This window comes from Carassius carassius, chromosome 33 (genome assembly GCF_963082965.1).
Source record: "Carassius carassius chromosome 33, fCarCar2.1, whole genome shotgun sequence".
NCBI classification, from domain to species: domain Eukaryota; kingdom Metazoa; phylum Chordata; class Actinopteri; order Cypriniformes; family Cyprinidae; genus Carassius; species Carassius carassius.
In genome coordinates, this window is record NC_081787.1 from 17,577,315 (window position 1) to 17,594,350 (window position 17,036).

Genomic DNA, 17,036 nt, shown 5'->3' on the forward strand with positions numbered 1-17,036 from the left:
AGATCCTTTAGTTACTGTAAACTAGAGAAACATATATCCTAAACATTACACCAGATTATCTACTATATTATATTATGTCATATTATGAATAAAAATAAATATTTTTTATAGGTCTATAAATGTTAACTAAAAATCTTGACGAACACTCATTTAATTAGTATAGAATCAATAAATCATTATTTATGTGACCCAGGCAGACTTTTGTCCTCTGTAGACATTATATTTTAGTGTATTTCTGACACATGCCACAGGATGCCCTGTACAGAGCACATTCAGGGTTTTTTAGAGATATGAAATGTTTATAGGTTTGATCATAAACACTCCTTGGTCTATAGCCTACATATGACTGAGAATGATCAGATTTAGCACTCTTCAGAAAATATAATAATGTTTTGTAATTATCATTTAAATCGGGCTAATTTTCTAATTGTTAATTAGTAAAAATAGTGTATTAATAAACATCTTTAAAAAAATATGATATGGGGTTTTAAATCCGAACATGACTTTTTGTTATGAAACGGCATCATTTTCATAGTCTTCTGTAGAGGACACCAGGACAAATGTGTACTTAAATTATAAAGAAATAAATTATAGATCAATATTCTTATGAAATATGAGATATTCTTATGAAAATGTGGCCAAGTTATTACTCCTATTATAACAGGTCTTTTTTCTTTATGGCTTGCCTGCAAGGACACATTGATATGCAAATTAGATGCAATGTAACCTATAGAAACATTGTATAGAAATGGAATAACAATTCGTGGACATTTTTCACACATATTCCATAAAGTACAGTAGTAAATCAAATAATTCTGTTATATCTTAACATAGTTGAGAATCATCTTTGTACTGATTGGTGAATGAAAAAAAAATATATAAAAAAAAAAAGGTTCTCAGGTAGAAAGGTTTATTAAAAGTTAAAATAATACCAAAGCATGCAAAGCCAAATGTAATGATAAGACAAATTAAATAACATTCCAAGTATGTTGCCAGAAGTTCAGAGTTTTAAGTCTCTTTTCGTTTTAATTGTTTTACGGACTGAAGTAAAATTCTAAAAAATAATCATTTTTAAATGCCTCAAAACAAGGAGAAACTTTAACAAATCTACATTTACGTATATAAAACTTGGCTACAACAACATATTATTGCACAGAAAATCAATCTCTTTTTTTAAGACATCGAATATGAAAAACAAGTATTTTGTTGTCTGTACACACTAGATGGCAGTAAGCTGTTCACATGAGGAATCTCACACGAGAGCGCGACCTGAAGAAGATGGTTCGCCCTCAATAGTTTTGCTTCCGGTGTGTTTCTTCCTTTTCCTCTTGCCACAGTGTGAGAGCTGTAGGGAGGACTCGGCCCTCCGACAGAATCCGACTCCATCCACCTCTATAGGTGATTCTCTCCTGCGCCAAAATGACCGAGCAGATGACAGTAAGGGGGACCCTTAAGGGTCACAGTGGATGGGTCACCCAAATCGCCACCACCCCCCAGTTTCCCGACATGATTCTGTCCGCGTCCCGGGGTAAGTGTCCGCAGAGCCGCGCTGCAGCCAATGCGCTTCCGGAGACACGAGCCCGCAACATTACACTGAATAAAAGCTCCTTTCATCTCTAGCTCTGTATAAAGCTGACATGTGCACTATATCGAGACCTTGTTCATGGTTGAATAGTTTAATGCAGCTTCAGTGAATGGTAGTAACTGTGTGATGCCTCCAGCTGTCAGAATTATAAAGCTAATGACAGCTTACAGTTTGAAGATCTGTTCGGTGATCTTCTGTTGTCCACCTTACAGACAAAAGCATCATCATGTGGAAGCTGACCCGTGATGAGACCAACTATGGCATCCCGCAGCGTGCTCTGAAGGGCCATTCCCACTTTGTGAGTGATGTTGTGATCTCGTCCGATGGTCAGTTCGCCCTGTCTGGGTCCTGGGACAGCACCCTGCGCCTATGGGACCTGACAACGTGAGTATTTGGAAGCACAGGGCAGTTCAAAATCTCTTCCATTGGATTTGAAGTGATGATGAAACTCAAATGTCATCTGTGTCACTGTGATGATAAAGAGGCTGTTTCTGAACTTAAAACTCTTATGCTGATGATACACGGGACACATTTCTGAGCAATTTTGTCGGGCAGCTTTTTCTGAGCAGTGTTGCTTGGGCACTTTCCCATTGAGAATGTGTAACAAGTTTCTGTAATGATTCTTCAGATCGGTTTTGGGCCCTGTCTCATCTGGCTGACCATTGACTGCAACATAGGTCAAAGCTGCCCAGTGTATCATCAACCTTAGGAATGTCAATATTGTCTGTGAAAATATATTTGTGATCTGCCCAAATTTTATTGTCATGAGACACTGATTTATATCAAAAATGTAAAATACTTTTACAAGAAGAATACTGAAAAACTGACAATGTTAAGCAAGTATGTTTAAAGAATTTGAGTTATGTATAAACACAATTTTGTCTTTCAAATTGTAGAAAATATTTATTTATTGTAATTTGTTGAAAGTGTATTTGCTGTGAAATTGCTTGTGAAGCTGTTATGGTGAACTTTTAGGTCAGAATAATAAACATTATTTGTCTGGAGTGTCAAATTAAAAACAAATGTAGTTCACAATATCAGGTTAATTTGAATTTGTGAAAAACATTTTTTCTCCACCCAGTGGCACTACAACCCGTCGTTTTGTTGGACACACCAAGGATGTTCTGAGCGTGGCTTTCTCTGCTGACAACCGTCAGATCGTGTCTGGATCCAGAGACAAGACCATCAAGCTGTGGAACACCTTGGGAGTCTGCAAGTACACCATCCAGGTATACCTCCATAATGCTCCTTACACAAGTTTAGGACTCCCTTAATGGAGAGATCCTAAGTTGTAGTAATCTTTGATCATCTTGCATAAAGAGGGAAAAATTGCTTTGGGGTGCATGAGAAGTCTTAATGTCTTAAGTTCAGTCTGATCAAATTTAAGATTTAGTTAAGGCAATACCTTAGGTTATTAATCAAAATTATCTTGGCTAGCATTTGAATGTGTGCCTCTTTAATTAAGAATGAGATGCATGTTTTATTTTGAGGTTGTATTGGTTGGTTCTGTATGTACATGCAGTATTTTATTTGTGCAGGTCTTAAAGTCTTTAACTTGGAAACTCAACAGATACCCTGATGTTTATGATATCTTGTGCTGTTCTGAAACCCTTTATTTTTGATTTGTCTACAGGATGACAGCCACACTGAGTGGGTGTCCTGCGTGCGTTTCTCTCCCAACAGCAACAACCCCATCATTGTGTCTTGTGGCTGGGACAAAATGGTCAAGGTGAGACCTTTCGTCTGTACCTTTATGTAAATTAGAATAGTTGCTCTGTGAACAACTTTACCCTGTGATTAATCAAATCCACATTTGTTTTGTCTGAGCTCTTGGGCTCTGACGACAAGTCCTGCAATTATGATGGGTAACTGATTTGAGTCCTTTACAAAGTGAACAATTTCATCAGGTTGGCTTGCATGGATTGGCTGAATATTTGCTAATGCAGCCAGTTTGAATGATGTGTGTTTGTTACAGGTATGGAATCTTGCTAACTGTAAGCTGAAGACCAACCACATTGGCCACACTGGTTACCTGAACACCGTGACTGTGTCTCCTGATGGATCTCTGTGTGCCTCTGGTGGAAAGGTAATCTGGTCACTTTTCTTCTGGTTTTCACTACTGCAGTCAGTGAAGGGGTTAGAGGTTTCAGATGACCGAGTGAAGATGATGAAACCTCAATGCCATCTGAATCCATGTGATTATAAAAGAGGCTGTTTCTGAAAAAAACCATTGAGTTTTCAGAGCGTATAACTTTTCTATCTGTATTCACTGTGTTTGTCCTCATTTCAGGATGGGCAAGCCATGCTGTGGGACCTGAACGAGGGCAAGCACCTTTACACCCTGGACGGTGGTGACAACATCAACGCCCTTTGCTTCAGCCCCAACCGCTACTGGCTGTGTGCCGCCACCGGACCTAGCATCAAGATCTGGGTGTGTTTATGTACATGAATGCTTTCCATATTATATACTTTAAAATACTGTGCATCTAAGATGTTTCAAATGCAAAGATTTCCCTTCTTTAGTACACAACTAGTCACCATTTATATTGGAGCAGAGAGTTCAGTGATGAAAGTTGAATGCCTTCTGTAGCTATGATGATAAAGAGGCTGTTTCTGAGAACTATTGTCCCAAGCGGGTATCAGATAATCATACTGCTGTGGCAAAGCTGACTGTTTCATCTCAACAGGATCTGGAGGGCAAGATCATTGTTGATGAGCTGAGGCAGGACATCATCACCACCAACAGCAAGGCTGAGCCGCCTCAGTGCACTTCTCTGGCCTGGTCTGCTGATGGACAGGTGGGTTTTACAGCATCCCTTTCTTCCTGGAATAACTTACTGAACTATTCCTTGCATTTCATTAGTCTGCATATTCTAGCTGGATCAGCTGCTCCTATTGATTATACCCAATCACTTATAACATCTGAAACTTTATGGTGACAGTCCTGCAAATATGAGGGGGACAGTATTATGATTTTAAATCTGTAGCAAGTGCTTCTAAAGTGGTACCTGATGATAATCCTGGTCTCTTTTCTCATCACAGACTCTCTTTGCTGGATACACGGACAACCTGATCAGAGTGTGGCAGGTGACCATTGGAACCCGATAGACGCATTTTCTAATGTCTAAATTAAATAAAAAATAAAAACATTTAAAAAGAACTACAATTGACTGTTTACTTTTTTCTGCCTTGCAATAAACTACAACTAAAATGCAACCATGTTTATAGCCGCTATATTGCACTAATGTATCTTGATTAATTCTATGCAACTTATCGCTTAGCAACAAGGCCAACTAACCTGACTCAACGTTGAAGACGGGACATGATACAGCGCTTGAATTATATGAACTATTTTAATGTTATAGGTAAAAAAAAACATGTAAATTGTTCTTCCATTCTGGTAAATTAAACCATTTGCTCTTTATAATAGGAGAAATTTTGCCTTTGCTGTCCAAACAACTTCAAATTTAACCGTGAAAAAGTCCAGTAACGTTAATGGCATAAAAATAGTGAACCGCTAACGTTAAGTAAACGTTAGCTGTTTAAAAGTCATGGAGAGCGACAGTCCTCAGAAACAGATGCCTGCACCTCATATCTTAGTGGAGAGAACTTTGGCTTTAATCAAGCCTGATGCCAGCCACAAAACCGATGAAATTGAGGACATTGTTCTTCAGTCTGGATTTACAGTTCTTCAGGTATGTTACGTAAGTGAACAGACACGCAACGATTTTTCCCCTTTTGTTTTTAAATAATGCATTTTGCAAGACGCATAATGTTTACTATTTTCATTGTGAATTGAGACAATCACTAGTTTGCCGTCTTTTGAGTCCAAGAGTCGTGTGGTGTCTGATGCCACTACAATGAATACATGTAAATATGCATTGTGCTTAACGCTAAAATCTCATATTTGATGGATGATGCTTAGTAAGATTTGCATTCTGCTTATGCATTTATCATTCTCAATTTGTTTTTCTCATTTAACATAAAAAAAGGCTTCAGCTGAGTCCAGAGCAGTGCAGTGATTTCTATGTTGAGCATTATGGGAAGCTGCATTTTCCCCATCTGACTGCCCTCATGTGCTCTGTACTGGGCTGTTGCTCTAGCACTGGCCTGACACCAGGCTATTGCCACCTGGAAAGCCATAATGGGGCCAGTCAGCAGCATCAAGCCAAGAGAGACGCATCCTGACTGGTAATGAATGTCACCGATTGAATCTTCTCTTTCTATGCAGGTGGTCTAATAATAAAATGGACTTATGAAGTTCAATTCTCATGTACTGTAGGGGGGTTGTATTACAGTGCACCAGTTTCCGTGCATTTTAAACTCCTGGCAAAATAGATACTTCTGTTAGATTTTATGCACTATGCACTTTAGACTAATAATTTACAAAGTCAATATTCATTGCAATTCCTAAATCAATCACATAACTCATGTCATTGCAACAAAGCTATATTCATTATGCATACTGTAATATGTTTCATCTGTGCTCAATATCAGTAATTATTTCCATGTAACTCATATTTCTGAATGTCATCTTTAGTCTGGGAGTGAGATTTGGTACTTGTGACCTGCGCAATGCTGTGCATGGCAGTGAATCCTTCACTGCTGCTGAGTGGGAGATCGGGTTCAGTTTCCCAACTGTGAGTAAATCTAACCCCTTCCAGATGAGTTCAGTGAACAGGATAAGAAAGCATACTAAAAGTCAGATTTATTTATTTTTTGGTCCTCTATTTTAGCTGTGATTGAACCCATTCCTATAAGAGATGCTGCCAAAGATTACCTGAGCCGGTACATCAGCCCAACACTTCTCACTGGACTGACAGAGCTGAGCAAGAAAAAGCCACTGGACCCTTTTGTAAGTGTAAAAGCTTTTAACGGTTAAAAGTTATTCTAATAGGTTTGGAAGTACTTGAGGGCAAATACATTATATGTATGTATGTAAAGTCAAAGTACTTTTGACACCCTGGACCCAGTTATTCAAAAGAAATTTGATTGGATAAAATCATGAAAATGGGCTTTTCTTTTTCTTTACAGACATGGCTTGCAGACTGGTTGATGAAAAATAACCATAATAAGCCCGATATATCTGATGGAACAGTAATAGAGGAGGCAGCAGTGTAAAAAAATTTTTTTTTTTTTTTTCCCAAGCAAGATTTTCCAACAAAAAGTTACAGCCATACTTTATTTTGGTAATTTTCCTCATATAATTTGAACTGCTGTATAAAATAAAGGTTTGCAATTTTGCTCTAGCCCTTTTTTATCCAAATGTGTGTTCGTTTTAAATGGTCAATGTTCATTTAATTGTAAGATACAATTGCTAATTTACAGTATCCTTGTCACTACATACTATAACATTTTAACATTATTCAAATAAAATCTTAAAATTCATTACCTTCTGATGGTGATAAAAATTTGGTTCACAATCTGTTTTGTGAAGAACTAAGTATATTAATACAATTGTGTTCTCGACAAAAAAAGTGAATGTAAGAAAGCAAATAATTAAAATGCCTATGCAAACGCTGCTGTAACTTCCTTATTACTATTTGCCTAGGCAGGGGGAAAATTTAAATACAAACGCTTGTTTCTTGCATTATCTGTTTTGTAGCTCCCTTCTAAAAAATAAACTTTTAACTTATCTTAAAAGTGGTCAACAACATGTTTATAAACCAAACAAGAACAAAGAGTTCTTCCCCCACTCGACACGAAGGATCAGATGAGGCGCGTTTAGGGGCGGATTCTGTGACGTGTAAACGACACATTTGATTGGCTATTAGAATGATTAGCATTCGAAGCCACCCAATTAAATGCGCCCTTACTAAACTTCCTTTATCTTCCATCCAGTAATATAAAACCAACCGCCTGTCGGCGCAACAAGGAAGGGCCCACACCGCGGAAAGCATTCCACGGAGACTTCTCACTTGCGGCTGCTTTTACGGTAAAGTATTAACGTGAAAATTACGCATTTGCAAGCCTCCGTTTACGTATTAGTTGCGTTAACCCTTACATTTAATCATAGGACAGTAGAGCTGTGTATCATCCTAAATTAGAAAGCGATATGTTTACATTTTTGTTGCGTATGAGAATGCCAGCGCCGCTTTTCAAAATGGTGGTTTTTCTGTGTTACATAAGGCGCTTCCTTTCGTAACTATTTAACATTTCTCTGCAGTTTTAGGTTTTCACATTAAACTACCACCATGTCAGACGCCGAGCAGAATTATATAGAAACCTCAGAGAACGGCCACGAGGACGACCTGAACGGAGCCGGGCAGTACGAGGAGGGCCACGGGGAGGCGCAGGCCGGAGCGCAGGGAGACGCCGGTGCAGAAGACACGGCCGGGGACGAGGAAGACCCGCAGAATGGCTCGTCGGATGGGGGGCAGATTGATGCTAGCAAAGGAGAGGAAGATGCTGGGTACGTAAAAGTAACAGTTGTGCTGGATACTCGAACGTAAAGTCCTTTGTTCTGTCCCGTCTTTGTTGGCGCCATGTGTCTTTTGTAGGGGGATGGGCGCATTTCTGAATTGAACACGGAGCGGGTTTTTAAAATGGACTGCTGTAACTGTTACCTCTTTAATTGTTCCCTTAAGCACGCATGTTTTGTGAATGTGTGTGTGCGCGCGCTTAATCAATACATATGGATTGTGTTGCAGTTTTCCCGTTTATTAATAGAGAGTGGGCTTTTTCATTTCGAGAAATGGAGAAATTTGTGAAATCTGTGATTCCACGCCCTCTCCTGGTGTCTCACTCCCGATTTTCTGCTTCGTTTCCTCAGGAAAATGTTTGTTGGGGGCCTCAGCTGGGACACGAGTAAAAAGGATCTTAAAGATTACTTCTCTAAATTTGGAGAGGTTACGGACTGCACCATCAAAATGGACCCCAACACTGGGCGATCAAGGGGATTTGGGTTTATTCTTTTTAAAGAGTCTGCTAGTGTAGATAAGGTAAGCTTTGGTTCTTTGGAAAAACCTGAAGTCTTGTGATTCTTCGATTTGGTTAATTGTTATTTTCTCTTTGCACAGGTTTTAGCACAAAAAGAGCACAGACTGGATGGACGACAGATTGACCCCAAGAAGGCAATGGCAATGAAGAAAGAACCTGCTAAGAAGATCTTTGTCGGTGGACTAAACCCTGAAACTACAGAAGAGAGGATCCGCGAGTATTTTGGTGCCTTTGGCGAGGTACTGGAGTGTTCCTTTTGAACCTCTTTAAATTGTTTTAAGCAAACTGAACACCAAAATTTAGACATGCATATCAAAGTTTAATATTGGAAATATGTACATTCACATGTTGACATGATTCTGTTTACCATTGCAGATTGAGACCATTGAACTTCCAATGGATCCAAAGACAAATAAGAGGAGAGGGTTTGTCTTCATTACCTTCAAGGAAGAAGACGATGTCAAGAAAATTTTGGAAAAGAAATATCACAACGTCAGTGGAACCAAGGACATAAATGGAAAAGAGGGCCTTGTGAGTGTTTCCAGTGTGATGTTCACCTTGAATTTATTGATCGATGTGATTAAATCTTCTGGGATGTTGTTTGCTATTTGACATTGTACTAACCGTCAGTAGTCTTACTTGATTACTCATTTTAGCTGTAGTATTTATGCAGATGTTCTGTTACAGTGACTCAAACCACCTATCTCTGCCTCTTTTACCCCGCAGTGCGAGATTAAGATTGCGCAGCCAAAAGAAGTGTACCAGCAGCAGCAGTATGGAGGTCGTTTTGGAGGAGGAGGAAGAGGAAGGGGACGTGGAGGTCAGTACCCCTGCATGCTTCTTTCCTGTTGGACTGTCTCACCCACCACTCAGACTTTAGGCTGCATTAGTCTGTGCAAAGTTTACCTAGCTAAAGACTGCATGCTCTTCAAATTTTCAGAGATATGCATTTGAAAACAACAGAGTTAACCTTTTGTGTCTATATGAATCGAGTGCTGTCAGGTTAACGGAGACCGTTCACTTATTTAGAGCTTCATGCAATAAAAATTGTTTTAAAGCCACTTCATGGTAATAAACAGAAGGATTATAATCAATGCTGGAAACTTGTTGAAATATGAAAAATTGTAAATTCTGCTATAAAGCACTGGAGTCCGGTCCGTGTTAATTCAGTTCAGTAACTGTAACTCAGTTACTTCAATTATGAAACCAGTTAATTCAGCTATAAGCAGCTCTATAGAAGATATAATATGTAATATGATTAAGGCTAGTTTAAACATACTGCCGAATCTAAATTTCTAATAGCTTCGGAGAAGTATAAATATTTGTATCAGAATTGTATTATTGCTCACATGCAGATATTTTAATCCATTTCATCTTGTGTGTGTATAAGTGAAGTCTTCAGATTTGATCGGTTTTAAAAGCTTTGGCTGATCTCGGATCTGATTAATCTAAATCCATTCTAATGCCTCACAAAGCTTGAGCAGAAACCAATCACTTTATGGCTTTACACGGCTGCTCACAGATATCAGGGTACGTTACTGTGCCAGATGTTTAAAATTGGTTTTGTTTTGTAGGCCAGGGTCAGAACTGGAATCAGGGCTACAATAACTACTGGAATCAAGGCTATGGTAACCAGGGATATGGCTACGGCGGCCAGCAAGGCTACGGTGGATACGGAGGCTATGGGAACTATGATTACACAGGGGGCTACTACGGCTACGGCGGCGGATATGACTACGGTAAGCACTGATTGTCCTTGGGGTTTCCTCCCTGCCCCCGTCAGGTTCTTGTGAATGCGAGGGACTCAAGTTCCTTTCTCTGCTTTCTCTTACCCCCCTAGACCAGGGCAATACAAGCTATGGAAAAACTCCAAGACGTGGGGCTCACCAGAGTAGCTACAAGCCATACTGATCATGTGTAGTGCAGGTATGAATTTAAATTTTTTTCCCACCACTCATGATAAGGTTAATTTGGTTGTGTTGCTCCATTTACCAATTCATCTCCATTTAACCAGCTGAACTATTAGGCAGATAGAGCGATCCATTTCGGGGTGGGTTTTATGGTCCAGTAGGGTTGTAGCAGTAGATCACGATAGGCCCCATCTTGTCACCTCATTATTAATTTATTTACAAGTTAATCGTTGGTGTAGATTAATATGGCTAAATCTGTGTTTTCTCTCTTAAAGGTCGTAAAGCTGCAGAGCAGGAGCCAGCGGTCTGGTCACAGTGAACATTGGAGTCTTTTACTTTTGGAAGTTGGCAGAATCTGGACTTCTGCTTCATTTTGTACAGAAAACATAAGGAACTGAGGGGCGCAAATGTCACTTCACGTTTGTTTTATAATTTTTTTTTTTTTTTTTTTTTTTTTTTTTTTTTCATTTTGTGTCCTTTTTACATTTCCAGAGATGGAAGTGTTGTTTTTTTACTGTACTTTTTGGTACCTTTTTGAATCTATTGTATTGTATGGTTGTATTTTACATCATGGCTGTGTCTATCACATCTAGGCTCAGAGCCCTCAAAATGCTTTCAAAATAAACAGTTTTGGTTAATTTTTCTTTAGTGTTTCTAGATTTATTTTTTTTCCTTTTGTCACCTTTGCTTGGTTTTGCAAAGCTGCATGGCTTCAAGGTGAGCTGAAAAGGGATTTCTTATCGTTTGTAAGCTTGTCCGTTGAAATCTGTTAGTGGCAAGTCTTGGTGACAATTTTTTATTTCTTTTTTTTCCTCTACTGCTTTTAAGGAGAAATCCTCTCATCTTGTTAGATATTTAAGAGTGGCTTTATTAGTGATTCAGCTATACCTCAAAACATACACAGGTAACTGTAACATGATTCTTTCTCGAAACACTGGATACACATTTCTCCAGTGTCTTGGACACATTTCAAGAAATAAACTTGATTTTTAAGATGTCTAAGTCTTTTGTGTATCTTTTGCATAATGTAGTCGTCTTTTATAACCAATAAAGTCTAGTTTGCATTTGAAGAAATTAGAACCTCTGTGATAACTGCATTATTAATGTACAAAATGACAGCAAAAACTAGGTTGTGAGGTTGGTTGGAGATGGAACTTTCATTTCTGCTTTTGTTTGAACTTAAAATTCTATTTAAAGCAACAGCAACATTTTTACATTTGTCAGTTCTGGATATTTTATATGTGCAGAGTTGAGTTAAATTTTAGAAAGCGGTCTAAAATTGCCATGGTGCGTAGTAACTGCATCTACCAGCAGAGGCCATGCTAAAGTCTTTTTTTTTTTTTTTTTTTTTTAAGGAAAGTAGTACTATTTTAAGGTATGTAATTGATTAAATGTGGCAGTAAAGACATAAAATGTATATTTCAATAAGTGTTCTATTACAATTTCCACAAAAATATTAAGCAGTAAAATGGTTTTCAACATCAATACATTTTTCTAAAGCATCAAATCAGCATAATTAGAATGATCATGTGACACTGAAGCCTGGAGTAATAAATAAAAATTACTTATGTTAAAATCTATTAAAACAAGTTATTTTAAATTAAAACATTACAATACTGTTTCCACTTTATCAAATAAATGCAGCCTTGGTGCATAAAAGACTTTAGCAAAAACATTTAAAAAGAATATTACAAACCCCAAACTTTTAAACATTTTGTTCATGAAGTTCATTTGTGTCTCCTAGTGTTTTTGCTCCAAGACAGTCATATTTATGACAAAGTTTTCATATGGCCAATTTTTTGCTTAAAATGTTAGTTTATAAATCTTGCTGCCTTGCAAGTTCTGATAATTCCTTCTGTAAAATCAAATCTAGTTTACAGAAGTAACATGGTTTTTGTAGGCGTGTTATGCAACTTTGAAACCCAAAATGTATAGCAGTATCCCAGAATGAAATTTTCTAAAACTCTAAACAGATAAAATGACAACTATTTTTCTTTTTTCTTTTATTTCAATCAAAATAAAACCTGAGGAAATCCAGGCAAATGAAACAAAAGGAAAACCCTGAGGGCACACAATGGTGTACATTTATGTTCTGATGTGTTTTTTGAGGCGAAACACCAAACTTACGCTACAGACATTTATTTTGCATATAGTAGGTCTTTACTATTAAACAATCAACAGTGTTTGTAGAGATATAAAGCTCAGAAATTAGAGACTTTGCCGTGGATTTCCCCCGGTTCACACGTAATGCTACATTTTCTTAAAAAAAAAAAAATAGAAACAACCATATGTACAATAAAGAACTTTAAAACACTGCCACTTGAAAATAATGTTTTTTTTTTCTTTCTCGTAAACATCTAACAAATACTTTTAAACAAAAGAATAAGACACCATTTGGCGGTTTAGCTCATTAAAAAGCCCTGTAATCTGGTGAATATGTGATGTCCGCTGATCGTGGGGTGAGCAGCAACATCCCGACATAAAATAAAGAATTCTCCACAGGAGGTAGGTGAAAGACTCAAATGTCCATCTCAAACTGGTTGTCATCCGCTATAAAAAAAATAGAGGTTGATTAGAGTGTTTCTTTGAGGTATTCCATGTTCTTTTTCCCTGTTCCCACCATAAAATCAAAACAGTAATTGTGACACTCTCACAATTATTTCAGTATTTTTCCTTGCAATTGCGAGATTATATCTTGCTATTCTTTATATATATGTATATATTTAAAAAAAAATTCAATTGCAACTTTTTCATATTTCTGACTTTTTCCCTCACATTTTTTATTTTTATTTTATATCACAGTTCTGAGTTTGTCTTGTGAAATATAAACTCAAAATTGCAAAACAAAAACGGACAGGACAGGACAGGATATACCAAAATAATGCGTTTCATGGGAAACCTGAGGGCTTAAAAAGTGTCCTGGAATTGTGATCGCAGAACAGGTTTTTCTTTTTTTCATTTTCTTTTTCTGGAGCAGACAGCAATTTTACCTGCCAGATCCTTCTCCTCCTCCAACTCCTCTTTGAGTTCCTGCAGTTTGGACATCGGATGGTGTGAAGGAATGGTCACCCCAGGAATCTGGGGCAAACAACAGGGTGGGGTCTGGGCAACGGGAGAGTTCCTGCAGTCCAGGAGGAATTTTCTATCATAAATGATCCGAGTTCCTGAAGAAGGGATAGAACGTTTATTAAATCAACCAATCAGACGGCTAGAAAAATATATTTACACTCTAGGCTGCATGGTATAACATGTAAGAAAAAAAAACTTAAGATTCCAGTCAAATGTTTTAGCACTCAAAACCAAACAATAAAATGTGACTCTGATGAGGATTTCTTGGGACTAAAACCAAATTTGCACAGCAATTCTAATCTGTTTAACAAAACAAAAGAAAGATAGCAATTAACTTGATGTGCCACTCAACATGTCCACGCTAGATTGTAAACAAAGACTGAAATGTTTCACATTTTGCATGTGAAAAGCAGCACTCATGGGCTGAACTGAACTGCAGGACTCAGCACCTCCCGTTTTAGTTCTAGGAAATTTGAGCACGTAGACGTGAGGCACCACAATGTAACAGATGAGTGTTGTTAACCTAGTGAACAAACTTGTGGAACTGAATTATCCCTGGTTAGGTTTGTTCTGATTTAAGAGCTGTTAAAGGTGCTATCATACACTAATCGTAATGTCATTTCTGTTGTAGCTGAAGCTATACTCTATCCAGCAGTCCTACCAGTGGCTGAAAAACATGTTATGCAACTATTGCTATTTAGTTCAGTGTGTGTTCTGGATAAAAGATGGCTGTGAGAGAGGGTGGGTCAGGGTGTGGTGACGGGTTGGACGAACAGTGGTCTCAACTGTGAGCTGCTTTGGTCAGAGGAATGCAGGGAGACCAACCCAACAGTTTCAGCAGGACTTTGTTCTGCTGAAGCATGCTTGTTCCTTCATTGCTCTTCAGCAAGTGTGAAATTTGTTTAGATTAAAGCATCATATTTCACTCCCAAGCACCAGAAAAAGGTGAAATTATATTTTGCATTAAGAAAATAAAACTCACTTTTGGATTATTATTGGCATAATTGGGACATTTTGTTCATGTATTTGTTCTTTAAATAAACAGCCCAACAAATACTACCTTGAGATGTATGAATGATTTCTACCCAAAATCAACGGAAAAAAGTCTCTATTATTCTTTGGTGTATGAATTATTTATTATATATTAAACACAATGCAGAAGAATCTTAATGGTCCATCAAGTAAAATATTTGTCTTTATTTAGGTTGTAACAGGTTTAGCGAGATATACTGTGATATATATGAATGCACGTCTCTGATCTGTAATTTAGCTGTCTCCCCTGAGGGAACCGTCCATGATACACTGGCCCCAATGAACCCATTTTCCTGAGCACACAGAGTTCTGTTATTCCTGAAATCCACAGCAGCTGTGAAGGAGGAGGGGTGTTTCTAAGAACTGCCTCCTCCTCTGCATGTGCTACAGTTACAGCCACATGCGAAAGATATAGGGACAAAGGAGATTGAGAAACATGTTGGGTAGAGGGTCCTTCCCATTAAATAAAGGGGGCAAGCATTTGTTTTTCACAAGATTAGATTAACTCGATGCGTAGTATCATATGGGAGCATGTAAGTTGCAAATCAGACCACCAGACATTGCTACATAACAACAAGCACGGCAGTTGGACACTCTTGCTGCAGACGTCTGCCATAAAATATTAACTTGTTGTTACAGTGAGACATTTCGTATAGGCAAACTATATCTCAGATCATTACAGTCTGATAGCATGAAAAGTGGTTTTAGTCTTAATGTACTTTGTTAAAATGCACAGCCACAATAAATGACTTATTGCAAGTCAACCAATATAGCAAATGTTAAAAAGTATTGCATCAGACTTTCATATTGCTTAAAATAGTTAAGACTGAGTGCGGTTTAACACATGGTGAGTTCAACCAATAAGAAATGAGCTACAGTGGTTTAATCACAATCATATACAGCTATCATCCTCCTCAGGTGACAGTAGTTTTTTGTGATTATTTATCATGTTAATGAACCTTAAATAACCTTGTTGCGTAATTTGATGTACAATATCCATATATATTTTTTTAAAGCTACAAATACATGCACACTATAAGGCACAGTCTTACCCCCTGGTGTGGTGGAGAAGAGTGTTCCTCCAGGGGTCTGGCTGTAGCAGTCTGGGAGCTGGGACCAGTCTTTGAGGTGCAGGACACGCGTGGGAATGGGGCAGCTCTTGCTCTGCTGCGTGTTGGTGGACATCGTGGGTGAAATGCGCTCTAAACTCTGTGCCACTGAACACGATGATAAACCAGAGCTCTGAAGACTTGCTTCTGTCCCACACTCGTGTTGGGTTAGGATCAAACTTAGCGCAACAAAGTTTCAAACTACACAAAAAACGACAAAGATATTTTTAGCGTGCCGTGGACAGCGCTGGTCTCGTGATTCTCGCTGAAGAGAGTCTGTCTGTCTGTGTCTGTCTGTGGTGAAGCCGAGCGCTGGAGGCATTTAACAACTGCTCAGACTACGTGACTCGTCTCATGTGATAAACGACACTTGAGCAACAACAAAAAAAGAAAACAGGCGCGTAACATGCAGGGTTGCCAGATCTTTCAGGGAAATAGATTTGTTTTTGACAAATCTTCCAAGGATGGGATTTTCCATGACACTTTACACAAACATGTATGGAAGCCTATGGAATGATATTGCAGACTTTATTCAAAAGGAATTGCAAATTGTATTTGCAACAGAGATGTATAAAGTACTAGAGACCCAGACTTGAGTAAAAGTACAAGTGCTCTATCAAAAAAATGACTTGAGTAGAAGTTGAAGTGCTCTTTAAGCACCACACTTAAGTAGAAGTACTAAAGTATTCAACATTTTTTGTACTTAAGTATTGCAAGTAGTCTATTTGAAAATTTACTACTCAAGTACTGAAAGTAAAAGTACAAGTATTGTGTTATGTAGTTATTAAAGAAAGTAGTCAAAAGTTTGAACATATTGTTTTTACTATTTCAAATGATTAACCTAAAGGACAATCACAATTCCTTTGACTGTAACTTTTTGTAAACAAAAAACAGATTAAAGGGTTAGTTCGCCCAATTTGCAAAATTATGTCATTAATAACTTACCCTCATGTTGTTTCAAACCCGTAAGACCTCCGTTTATTTTTGGAACACAGTTTAAGATATTTTAGATTTAGTCCGAGAGCTCTCAGTCCCTCCATTGAAGCTGTGTGTACAGTATACTGTCCATGTCCAGAAAGGTAAGAAAAACATTATCAAAGTAGTCCATGTGACATCAGAGGGTCAGTTAGAAATTTTTGAAGCATCGAAAATACATTTTGGTCCAAAAATAGCAAAAACTACGACTTTATTCAGCAATGTCTTCTCTTCCGTGTCTGTTGTGAGAGAGAGTTCAAAACAAAGCAGTTTGTGATATTCGGTTCGCGAACGAATCATTCGATGTAACCGGATCTTTTTGAACCAGTTCACCAAATCGAACTGAATCGTTTTAAACGGTTCTCCAATACGCATTAATCCACAAATGACTTAAGCTGTTAACTTTTTTAATGTGGC

At 38.0% G+C, this 17,036-nt stretch overlaps 3 protein-coding genes and 1 long non-coding RNA gene across 5 annotated transcripts; 3 read left to right on the forward strand and 1 right to left on the reverse strand.

The window, feature by feature from the left end:
- Positions 1–1,313: 1,313 nt before the first annotated feature.
- On the forward strand, positions 1,314–4,741 carry LOC132113878 (small ribosomal subunit protein RACK1). Its single transcript, XM_059521916.1, has 8 exons — positions 1,314–1,528; positions 1,798–1,969; positions 2,667–2,814; positions 3,219–3,314; positions 3,561–3,671; positions 3,876–4,016; positions 4,273–4,383; positions 4,628–4,741. Exons 1-8 carry the CDS (start codon positions 1,420–1,422, stop codon positions 4,691–4,693), a joined length of 954 nt encoding a protein of 317 aa, XP_059377899.1. The 5' UTR covers positions 1,314–1,419; the 3' UTR covers positions 4,694–4,741.
- A 745-nt stretch (positions 4,742–5,486) lies between these two features.
- LOC132113880 (uncharacterized) lies at positions 5,487–6,651 on the forward strand. The gene is made up of 2 exons (XR_009425223.1): positions 5,487–5,776; positions 6,620–6,651. It is a non-coding gene; the product is annotated as an uncharacterized LOC132113880 (long non-coding RNA).
- A 775-nt stretch (positions 6,652–7,426) lies between these two features.
- LOC132113877 (heterogeneous nuclear ribonucleoprotein A/B-like) lies at positions 7,427–11,431 on the forward strand. Of its 2 annotated transcripts, XM_059521914.1 has the most exons (9): positions 7,427–7,520; positions 7,752–7,997; positions 8,358–8,526; positions 8,605–8,763; positions 8,900–9,055; positions 9,251–9,344; positions 10,099–10,263; positions 10,365–10,450; positions 10,710–11,431. In XM_059521914.1, the coding sequence occupies exons 2-8, from the start codon at positions 7,780–7,782 to the stop codon at positions 10,433–10,435; spliced, it is 1,032 nt and encodes a 343-aa protein (XP_059377897.1). In that variant the 5' UTR covers positions 7,427–7,520; positions 7,752–7,779; the 3' UTR covers positions 10,436–10,450; positions 10,710–11,431. The 2 variants fall into 2 exon arrangements, with proteins under 2 accessions (XP_059377897.1, XP_059377898.1); XM_059521915.1 differs by lacking the exon at positions 10,365–10,450.
- A 991-nt stretch (positions 11,432–12,422) lies between these two features.
- Positions 12,423–15,977, reverse strand: LOC132113881 (eukaryotic translation initiation factor 4E-binding protein 3-like). The gene is made up of 3 exons (XM_059521917.1): positions 15,588–15,977; positions 13,425–13,598; positions 12,423–12,984 (listed from the first exon to the last, which is right to left on the reverse strand). Exons 1-3 carry the CDS (start codon positions 15,718–15,720, stop codon positions 12,953–12,955), a joined length of 339 nt encoding a protein of 112 aa, XP_059377900.1. The 5' UTR covers positions 15,721–15,977; the 3' UTR covers positions 12,423–12,952.
- Positions 15,978–17,036: the final 1,059 nt, after the last annotated feature.